Raw genomic sequence first — 11,117 nt, forward strand, 5'->3', positions numbered from 1 at the left:
GGGGGGCAGCACTTACCTGGGGCTCCAAGGCGGGCCGGGCCAAGCCGGGGGGCCTCCGTGTGCTGATGCCCCCAGGCACCGGCCCCGCAGCTTTCCATTGGCCGCAGAGGCACTCGGGGCGGGGGCAGCATGCGGAGGCACAGCCCCGCCCCTCTTGGGACTGCAAGGAGGAGCCGGCAGACACGTGGAGCGAGCAGGCAGGCGCTGCTCAGCTCCACTGCGCTGCCGGGGCCCCAGGCCATTGTAAATCGCTTGCTGGGGGGAGCGTCCGGTGGGGCCAAGGGAGAGACCCGGCCCCAAAACTGCTGGAGCCCCACAGGCCACAATGGGGAGGTTCGCAGGCCGCAGATGGCCCATGGGCTGGGAGTTTGAGACCCCTGGTGTAGATGAAATTACTAAAAGGTGCGTTCAGGACTGATTGAAAGACCGTACTCAAACAATAGGTATCTATGGCTTGCTGTCAAACTTGGAGGGTGTATTTAGTGGGGTCCCACATGAGTCTGTTCTGAGTCCCGAACATTAATGACTTGGATAATGGAGTGGAGAGTAGGCTTATAAAATTTGAAGATGACCCCAAGCTGGGAGGGTTTGCAAGCATTTTGGAGGACAGGATTAGAATTCGAAATGACCTTGACAAATTGAAGAACTGGTTTGAAATCAACAGGATAAAATTCAGTAAAGACAAATGTAAAGTACTACACTTAGGAAGAAAACAAATCAAATGCACAACTACAAAATGGGAAATAACTGGCTAGATGGTGGTACTGCTGAAAAGCATCTGGAGGATCTAGTGGATCACAAATTGAATACGAGTCAATTCATATGCAGTTGCAAAAAAGGCTAATATTGTGGGGTGTATTAACAGGAGTATTGTATATCAGACACGGAAGGTAATTGTCCGACTCTACTCAGCACTGGTGAGGCCTCAGCTGGAGCACCGTGTCCAGTTCTGGGTGCCACACTTTAGGAATGATGTGGATAGATTTGGAGAGAGTCCAGAGGAGAGTAATAAAAACGATAAAATGTTTAGGAAAACCTGACCTATGAGGAAAGGTTTTAAAAAGAGGATCTGTTTAGTCTTGAGAATAGAAGACAGAGGAGGCACCTGATAAGTCTTCACATACGTTAAGGGTTTTTATTAAGAGGATGGTGATCAGCTGTTCTCCATATCCAGTGAAAGTAGGACAAGAAGTAATGGGCTTAATCTACAGAAAGAGAGATTTAGGTTAGATATTAGGAAAAACTTTGTAAGGATAGTTAGCTCTGGAACAGGCTTCAGAGAGAGGTTGTGGAATTCCTATCACTGGAGGTTTTTAAGAATATTTTGGACAGACACCTGCAGGGATAGTCTAGGTTTACTTGGTCCTGCCTCAGCACAGGGGGATGAAGTAGATGACCCCTCAAAGTCCCTCCCAGCCCTCCATTTCTATGAACAAGAACCCCATCGCTGACCCTGCTCAGACTTTGGGCAGCTCCCACATTCAGATCCAGATTTGACACTTGGCCCTTTACCTGTACAATGTAATTTGGATTTGAACTTTCTGGTTGAGCCTATGTCCAAATTTGATCTCATTAGTTCTAGTTGTACCCCTTTGTGCCATCCTGGGCAACTCCTCCCCCGCCTCTGTAGTCACATCCTTCATGTTTCTATAAATGGTTATCGCAAAGCTCCTTTCCCCTTCTTAATCCCGCAAACCCACCTGTCGTAATAGTATTTGAAACAAGGCAGGGCTTCTCCCCAGCTTCTAAAGGATTTACTGTGACAGCCACAGCCTCTCCGAGGCAGTTTTATTGTCCAAACATATACAAAACAAGTTCCTCCCGTCACCCTTTGCATCTCAGGCTTCTCACTGCCTCCCCTCCTGGGGGATTCAGGCAGTCCTGCTGCTTCCAGCAGCTGCTGAGTCCTCTCTCACTGGGACTCCCCCAACCCTGTGTAGCCCCGGGTGCAGCCATAGACTCTTCATTGGCCCAGCTGGGAGCACCTGCTCTGGCACAGGGGAGTTGGACCTATTTTAGTCACCCTGTGATGCACCTCCCCCACTTTTCAGAAAACAACTGCCTCTTTCACAGGCACGCTCCCCGCCCCGACCCCGCACACCAGCCTGTGAGGCCCCATCTGGATGGCTCTCACCCCTAAAACAAAATACAAAAATTTCCATACAGATTCATACACATCAGTATTCCCCAAGTCCCCACAGTCTTTAACACCAGCCGCACAATTTACATCTTCACCAGGCACGCTGAGTGACTTTAAAGAGTAACTCAGCTCTCTCTCGGAGTTCCTTTTGCATGCCTGGATTTATGTTTCAAATCCCACTTGCTCCTCCTGCAGGAGCTCAGTCTGGCACTCCAGCTCTTGTTGGTCTTTCAGCAACTCCTTCTGTCTCTGGGCTTGCTGTCGGGCCTCTTCCAAGGCAGCAAGCTCCACCAAGCGCTTTTCTGCCAAGGAGAGCGGGCCTCTCACATTCTCTTCTCTTAGTGCTGTAACTGTGGCTTTAGTAGCTGTAAGTTGTGACTCCATTTTCTTCCTGCAGCCTCCGTGCCTGTGCCCTTCTCTCACTTCTCCTCTGAGGCCCTGTCTAGCTCCCTGATACAGTGTTTTGTCTCTACTGTGAGCTTCTGCTTCCCAGTACCCGCCTCTGCCTGGGGAATTATTTCCCTCCCCCTGCAGAGCTCTTCCCCTCTCACAGACACTATTCCTCCCAAGTTCACTCTTCCCAGTGGGTGCCAGATATGTGTCCCATTTCCCCACACCTGAGACAGTCTGGCTGCCTCCTACCCCTCCCGATCTAAACCTCCCAGTGATTACACTGGCACCCAAGTCTTTGGCATCCAGGTTTCTCACAGTTTCCTTTTTTAGTGGGGCAGTGCCTTATAATATGTCTCAGCCCCTCACAACAAAAACACACAACCCCTGGAAAGCCTCCTGTCCTGGCCCCTTTTTGAGCCATAGTAACAAGGCAGGATTCCACCCAGAGTCTCCTGGGTTTGTTCTGTGCTCTGCGCAGCTGAGCCAGTCTTAAAAGCACAGTTCACATAAGGACAGTCGCTTTTTATAAGCCGCACTTGCCCATAGGCAGAACATTCCCTCTGTTGGCCCTCACGGATCTCGAACCCCTCTTTCCTGCTTTGTACCTGCGCCCACCATCCCTTCTCTCTGCGGAATCTCTAGGAAAGTTGCTGCTGCTCCTCGAGCCTGGTTAGTCTCTTCTGTAGCTCCAGTTGCACCTCCTGCTGCTTCTCTCATCTGGCTGCCGGCGGAAACTGGAACGGGAACTCTAGCCGCTGCTGTCATCCTCCATGCACCAGCTTGGGAGAGCAGAGCCTCAGGCAAAGCAGGATGCCACATAATCTGGCTCCATTAATTCTGGGGTCGCACCTACGAGGTGGGGCAAGTCAATGACAGAGGCTTGTCCTTTGTCGTTTCCTTTTGCACCAATGATATTCCTTACTCTCCTCTTGTATCAGCAGCTGACCAAAGTGCCTACATGAAATAAGGCAGGGCTTCTCCCCAGCCTCTAAAGTACCCACTGCCAGACCCACAGTCTCTCTGAGGCAGGTTTATTGTCCAAATTTAAACAAAACCAGCTCCTCTTTACATCTCAGGCTGCTTCTAGCTGCCTCCCCTTCCAGGGGACACTGGCAGCCCTGCTGCTGCTGCTGCTTCCTAGCCCTGCCTGAACCAGATCTCTCTCATTGGAACACCCTCTGACCCGTTTTAGCCCCAGGTGCACCCACAGACCCTTCATTGGCCCAGCTGGGAGCGCCTGCTCTGGCACAGGGGGGCTGGACCTACCTCAGTCCCAGGGCCCAGCCATCCTGTGACAGTCTGGTTTCCGAACTTGGGGGGGGTGGGGGAATTGTGGTTCTGGAGCTGAGCATTGTCTCTCGCGACCCCATCTCCCACAATTCATGATGATGATTTAAAGCAGCAGTTTGGCTTCCCAGTTTTCATAGGCCTGTTCTTCCTTTGCCTTGTTTGTTTCAGGATGGCCTGGTGGGACGCAAATCACTACAGATCCCCCTGTCTGCCCTCAGAGGAGAGCGACTCAGAGGATGCCTTTGAGGAGGGGGAGGACAGGCTGGTTGTGGAGTTAGATGACATGGACCCAGAGCTGAACTCCATCAAGTATGTGATGGGTGACGTTACCCACCCCAGAGCCGAAGAGGAGGATGCGATCGTCGTCCATTGCATAGGTAGGACTGGCAAGAGCAAAAAGCCTTCCTGGGGATAGGGCTGAACTGTGCCTTGTAGCCCGACGGCTGAGCAGGAGGAACAGCGGAGTGGCACTGGCCTGGTGCAGGTGCAGTTAGACTGCCGCAAGGAAGGAGTGCGGGTAGCACGCTCCCTAGCATGCAGCCCCTCGCTTCAGAAGGTGAAGTGTGACCTCCCTCCATCCCAGTGGGCCCAGTAAGTGGGCAGACCCGGGCCCTGTGCGTCTGCAGACTCAGTGGGGCCGTTCGGCCTTGAGTCCCATTCAGAAGGTTTACTTCCCATCCAGATGGGCTGGAAATATAACTTAACCAAAAGGTGACATTTTGCAGAACACATTGAAATCTGCAAAGACCCCCCACCCTAAATCTGTGCTGAAGTGCGGAATTTCTGCAGGGCGTGTTAACGCTAATAAAGTCCATTGCCTGTGGACGAAGATGTGTGTAAGCCCACCCAGATGGCCCAGTAGTGGTGGGGCAGGCCCTGTGGGCCAGCAGCAGAAAGTAGTGTCTGGTTTGCACCGTAGACAGCAGAAGGTGGGCATCTGCTTAGTCTAGCTGGGCAAGGGCATTGGCAGAGTGGAGCCATGGGGCGAGTGTGTTTTAGCTGAACTCTGGGCATTTAGTGTCTGGGCTTCAATGTTGCTTTGTGCAGAAAGAGCTGAGGCCCTTTGGGAAGTGAAAACACAGAGATGATGGTCCTAGAAAGACTGCCTGGCACTACGCTGTATGTTGTGCTGTATGCCTAGGGACAAAGCTGCCACAACACTCTGCTGCATGGGATGCCCATGAAGGAATTAACTTGTACAGGGCTCCAGCTTTCCCGGTCTGCCAGTGTCACGCCGCCAGAGTCTGAACAGCCAATGGTTAGGCTAGGGCAATGTCTCCGACACGATGTCCTGCTGGAGAGGACAGTAGGGGCTAGAACAAGGATTCCCCTGCCTGTGTGGTTTGCAGTCAGCTCCTCTGAACTTATCTCTCTCTCAGAGCAAAGTTATTTTTCTCATTCTCCTCTGTACTCGGAAAAGCTATGGGCCAGCCCACACTGGGCTTTTGCATGGAGGGGAGGGATGGAGCCTAGTGCTAGGAACAGTTGCAGTCCCTGGATTCTGTCCTGCCTCCTATTTGAATTCTATGGTGAGCATTTAACCTCAACCCCTAGAGGGTGGGGGAGGCAGACACATGCACCTGGAAGAAGGACACGTTCCTCCTATGTTACGCGTAGCTCGGGGGTAGGGCAGTGAATTGTGCCTCCTGAGACAAAATCCCCTGTTGGAGCTTCTCCTGAGTGGGGTGTTAAAGCTGCAAGGTGATGGCTGAATGCCTAGATTGTGGCATTTATTTCAAACTCAGCCAACATGTTCTGTTTAAAAGTAAAAATACACAGGGGGAGGCAGGGAATCCTCTGCCTTCTGGAGGTGCAGGAAGCATCTGAGGGGAAGTAATGGATGACTTCAGGACCAGGTTACCAGGATGCAAATAGGATTTGATGACTAATGGCATGTGAACAGCCAAGCTGTGGGGTGGGGAGGAATTTCCCTTGGGATGGCTTGGCAAGGATCGTGTGGGAGGTTTACTTTCCGGAAGTGCTGAGCAGGGATCCTCTTTTAGGATCATGTGATCTGTTTCCGGCACAGAATGAGGGAGCTGCATTATTGAGGGATTTTGTGTCATCTCATCTTCCATGTCTGTTTCTAATAAGTCCTATGATGTGCGGTGAGAACACGTCTGTTCCCTGCAGAAGGCATTATTGGCACAGATATTCTTGGCAGCTCATCTCTTTGGACACAGATCTCAATTTAAAAAAAAAAATCTAACTTCTAATTTTGTTTTAGATGATTCCGGCCGGTGGGGAAGGGGAGGATTATTTACAGCTCTGGAGGTTCGTTCTGATCAGCCCAGGAAAATATACGAGCTGGCAGGAAGGATGAAAGGTAAAAGAGAAAAATATAATCTTAGTGCTTGAAGCTGATGGTCTCTCCTTTTAGTCTGGTACTTCCTACGTGTGGTGTTGGAAGTGACAATACAGGAAGACATTTTGACCCTGACCTCTGCTCTGGAGTGAGAAGATTCTTCATAGAACTCAGTTGTTTTGATCTTTTCTTGGGGAAAAAGATCTTGTTCTTTAGTCATGGTATTTCTTCTCTCTACAAGGCAGTGTTCTAAACCTGCAGTTCAAATGTCAAAATGATTTTAAGAGGAGGAGGTGGGTTGGAGCAACTTCAATATGTGTCTAGCCAGGCCATGGGCTCTCTCCAGTACCCCTTGTTCTCCTATGTGCACATACGTACGAGTGATCTTAAACCATTAAGGAGCTAGTGAAGAACAGATTAGACCTTACTGTAGACTGGAATTTTATTCTCTCACTCTCTCTCTCTCTCTCCCCTCATGTCTTTTGATCATTTTCTTTCTCCGTCTTCTCACCTCCCCCCTCTGAAGAAAATGTCTGTGTGGTGCACAGTGTCAAGGAGAACTAGAAAGGATGGTGTAGAAGCCTATAACAGCCAGCATTGCATTGACTTACCTTTGTTCTTCGTGGGATTGAATGTTTTCTTACGTTTTTTGTTTTCGGACAGACGTGGCATTGGGAAGAACCCTCTTATTCCCCATTGACGATAAAGAATCCAGAAATAAAGGCCACGACTTGGTAACTATAAGAAGCCCCTTTTTATGTTCTCTCTACTAAAGTATTTTTGAAACAACAGGAAGTGAATGTTACATGTTACACAAAATAACAGTGACCCTAATATAGCGCAGGACAGGCTTGAAATAAGTGTTAACAAAGACCAGACAAGGGACAGCTTTTTTTCCAGCCTATAAAGTGTGTGTTTAATGTTGTTTTCTAGCAGCCATTGCTGCGACTGCCAGTGTACATACATCCCATGTTTTTCTTCCTAGTTGGCCCTGATTGTAGCACAGCACCGGGATCAGTCCAACAACTTGTCTGGCATTAAGCTGTCCGCTTTGGAGGAGGGCTTGAAGAAGATTTCTTTAGCAGCCAAGAAAAGGAATGGTAAGTGTGCATCTGTCCATCTGTGTGCATAGGCGCCAACCTTTCCAGGCGCCAGTGGGTGCTCACCCCCAGCCCTGCCCTGACTCCACCCCTGCCCTGCCCCATCCCGCCCCCATTCCAACCCCTTCCCCAAAGTCTCTGCCCCCTCCCTGCCCCAATTGGACTCCTTCCCCAAATCCCTGCCCCAGCCCCGCCTCTTCCCGGAGCGTGCTGCATTCCCCCTCCTCCCCCCTCTCTCCCTCCCAGCGCTTGCCGCCACGAAATAGCTGTTCTGGGAGCTAGGGGGAGAAGCGGGGATGTGGTGTGCTTAGGGGAGGAGGCGGCAGTGAAGCAGAGATGAGCTGGGGTGGGGAGCTGCAGAGCACCCACCAATTTTTCCCCTGGGTTCTCCAGCCCCGGAGCACCCACGAAGTCGGCACATACATCTGTGTGCCTTTGAAATGGAAAGAATGATGTACCCCAGAGCTCTGCATGTAATTCCACTTAAAGATTCTTGCAGGGCCACAGATTGGAATGATCTAGTTCTAATGGGTCTCTTCCGTGATTGACTTCTGAAATGGAAAGGGAGACGCATTTACCCACTACAGCTAGAACATTGTGACACAGGCATTTCTTCTGCCATTGAGTGGAGCTTAAATGGCACATCCATTTATTTATTTTTAATGCATCAGGCCCTAAAGAGCTTTTATGCTGTCTCTTCCAGCAAGTGTCCATCTTCCACGTATCGGACATGCAACGAAGGGATTTAACTGGTACGGTACTGAGCGGCTCATCCGAAAATATTTAGCAACGAGAGGAATCCCCACATTTATGTATCCTTTGAAGCATGGTTATTTTATTTTGTTCAAATCAAAATGACTTGTCATATCTGCAAATACCAAAATGTTCACTGTAAGATCTTCATGGATCCACTGTGGGCTATGGATATCATACTAGGACAGTTCAACTCCAAAGTGTGTTGAACAGATGTCTGATCTCCCTCTCATCTAAGTACACATTACATACTGGATATGATGATATTTGTTTGTATGATGAGAGGGTGTGTGTGTGTGGACTAACGTCCCAAGTTTGTAGTGATATGATTGAAGTTATAGAAACAATTTATCAAACTGACCCAGACACAAACAATGAGCAGATTAGGAAAAGCACATTCTAAAGAAGTGTGTGTGTAAGAGAGAGATGGGGTTTACTCAGCACTGGGACACCCCTTTGTGGCTGCATCTGGAGACTAGCTCTTCCCGGTCCGATGCCACTTTCCTTTAGTTGCTTGTGCCGTGGTCCTGCCTGTTCTCTAGGAATTGCAGTGCTTCCTCTTTGTGGCTTGGCCCTCCAGGCCGGTCGCTAGACTGGTTTCCCCTTCTGGCGTAACAAGTCTCACCAGACCAGCTGTCCAGGTGCCATTCCAGGGTGTATTCCCATGACTGTGCCACTTTCCCAGTGGCTGGGAGGAGAACCCAGACCCACCCACTACTCCGGTTTCCAGCCCAGGGACCCTACAGTCAGCAGCCAAGTCTGCACCATCTCAGCGCTTGCTGCAGTTTCCCTGGGCATCTTCCTATAGTGCCCTCTGCAGGTTTTCTTCTCCACCACCCCTCTGTGTGAGCCCCTGTCCTCAGAGTCCGGATCCCAAAGCTTTTGCTCCCCAGGTTTCCTCCTCCTCTCCTCACTAGGCCCAGAGAGTGACTGCAGCCCCCTTCTGCTCTCACTTCCTGGCTTTATACAAACCCCTGCCTACTCCTGCCCAGATGGACTCCATCCTTAATAAATGCTTGTCAATCAAGCCAAAGTCTCCCCCCAGGTACAGCCTCCTGGGTTAATTAGCCCCTTCTGAGCCACCTTTACCCTTTCGGGGCGGTGGGGAATGAACACCCATTACAGTTTGGTGTGTGTGTGAGAGTGAGAGGGGAGGGATAGCTCAGTGGTTTGAGCATTGGCCTGCTAAACCCAGGGTTGTGAGTTCAATCCTTGAGGGGGCCATTTAGGGATCTGGGGCAAAAATTGGGGATTGGTCCTGCTTTGAGCAGGGGGTTGGACTAGATGACCTCCTGAGGTCCCTTCCAACCCTGATATTCTATGAATACACACATGTAACAAAATAGCATACACTTTCATAGAAAGAGAACAGCGTATGTGGAAAAAGTGTCACTTTAAGGGTTTTATGGCCATATAACTTTCCTTCATATCAAAATATAAAAGGTACTGCTTTGCTTACCACACTGTCATTTCACTGAATTAGCTCACCAGTGCATGCAATTATGTGTTGTACCATCACAGGTCACGCAAGATGGAACAATCATTGAGTCAGTAAACATCAACTAAAGGATTGTCTTTGAGGGAGATGCGGGGGAGAAGGACCAGTAGCTCCAGGATATTTCACTTTATAAACTATTGGCCAGGTGAAAAGAAAAGGGACACTTATCAATTTCAAATGAATATATTTTAAACCAATGTCCTTATCTACATTGCTACTGACAACTTTTGATTATTAAAACTGGGAAAGAATCCTACAAATCCAATTTGATTTTCATTGTGTATGCTGTTTGTTCAGTTTCTCTCTGTCTTGATGTGCAAAGCAGAATAGAATTCAGCTGACTCTTCCATAGGTGAGTAGGTTCTGCAGGGCTGGCAGGAGTGAGAAATGTTAAAACTATATTTTTCGTCACTTCTTGGGGAAAATGCAGCTGCTGTATAATGCCAAGTTCAGCAATGCTGTGAGAGAGACAGAAAATTAAGAACAAAGGTGTAGAGCAGTGGTTCCCAAACTAGGGGCGTTGCTTGTTCAGGTAAAGCCCCTGGTGGGCCGGGCCGGTTTGTTTACCTCCCACTGGCTGCGGTTCGCCGCTCCAGGCCAATGGGGGCCGTGGGAAGCGGCGGCCAGCACGTCCCTCAGCCTGCACCACTTCCCGCAGCCCCCATTAGCCGAGAACGGCGAACCGCAGCCAGTGGGAGCCGCCATCGGCCGAACCTGCGGACGCGGCAGGTAAACAAACCAGCCCAGCCCACCAGGGGCTTTCCCTGAACAAGCGGCGCCCCTAGTTTGGGAACCACTGGTGTAGAGTATCGTGAGTATTCTACCTCCTTACCTCTTTAAGTTAATGCCATTAGTACATATTTGGTTTGAAATTTTAGAGTATTTCCTTGACCCTTCTCCTTAGATACTACTTCCCTAGGAATAAAGCCTCTTTCTCTTCTTCACAACCATCTACAACTTCAGTGGCAACCTCAAACCCTTGAAGATCCAATGATTTAACTCAGAAGTGTTAATCTCTAGTGATCTCTAAAAGCTCATGATCTCTTCAACATCACATCTACAGCCAGCCTGTAGCTATGTCGCTTCTCTGAAGCAGATCCAAAGTCACTGTTGCTTTTCAGGTTTCTATACCTCTATAGTTCAGAGTGGTTTTTATATTAGTTATGGAACTGAGCTGCATTAAAAGTTCTTCAAACTTCAGGAGATCCATGCATCTGGGGTGTGTGTTTGTTTGGGCCCATCTCTAGTTTTTAAGATGGAAAATTAAACCTTCACTGGCGACCAATCATAAGCCCTTATTTTAAGCCACCATCTTAAATTATTCTCAGGGTTGGCAGTACAGTTTTGTTTGACTTTTGCTTCAAAACCTTATCTCTTGTTTACAACACTGATTTTTCTGCTGGTTGTTTGGTGGCTGCTTGAGACAGTTTGGGTGGGTGGGGCTGTAGCTTTCCCTAACAAATATGTACACACACACACACACTCACACGCGATTGTCTCAAGCAGCCGCCAAAGGGCCAGCAAAAAAATCAGTCAGGTAAACAACAGATACGGTCTAATGATAAAACTTCTTTCTTTGGTGAGGGGAGGTGTCTGCAGTAAAAACTCAGCATAACACACGCTTAATGTAAACAGCCC

The 11,117-nt window shown here is 49.3% G+C and overlaps 1 protein-coding gene across 1 annotated transcript in view; it reads left to right on the forward strand.

Annotated features, from left to right (window-relative positions):
- CHD1L (chromodomain helicase DNA binding protein 1 like) overlaps window positions 1-10,682 on the forward strand; it is a 36,367-nt gene extending 25,685 nt beyond the window's left edge. Inside the window, exons 18-23 of the mRNA XM_048818403.2 lie at window positions 3,992-4,200; window positions 6,051-6,149; window positions 6,792-6,862; window positions 7,114-7,228; window positions 7,932-8,040; window positions 10,384-10,682. Of these exons, the coding sequence (XP_048674360.1) occupies window positions 3,992-4,200; window positions 6,051-6,149; window positions 6,792-6,862; window positions 7,114-7,228; window positions 7,932-8,040; window positions 10,384-10,462 (682 nt within the window). The 3' untranslated portion in view covers window positions 10,463-10,682. The remainder of the gene's footprint in view (window positions 1-3,991; window positions 4,201-6,050; window positions 6,150-6,791; window positions 6,863-7,113; window positions 7,229-7,931; window positions 8,041-10,383) is intronic.
- Window positions 10,683-11,117: the final 435 nt, after the last annotated feature.

This window comes from Caretta caretta, chromosome 1 (assembly GCF_965140235.1).
Source record: "Caretta caretta isolate rCarCar2 chromosome 1, rCarCar1.hap1, whole genome shotgun sequence".
In the NCBI taxonomy this organism is placed as follows: domain Eukaryota; kingdom Metazoa; phylum Chordata; order Testudines; family Cheloniidae; genus Caretta; species Caretta caretta.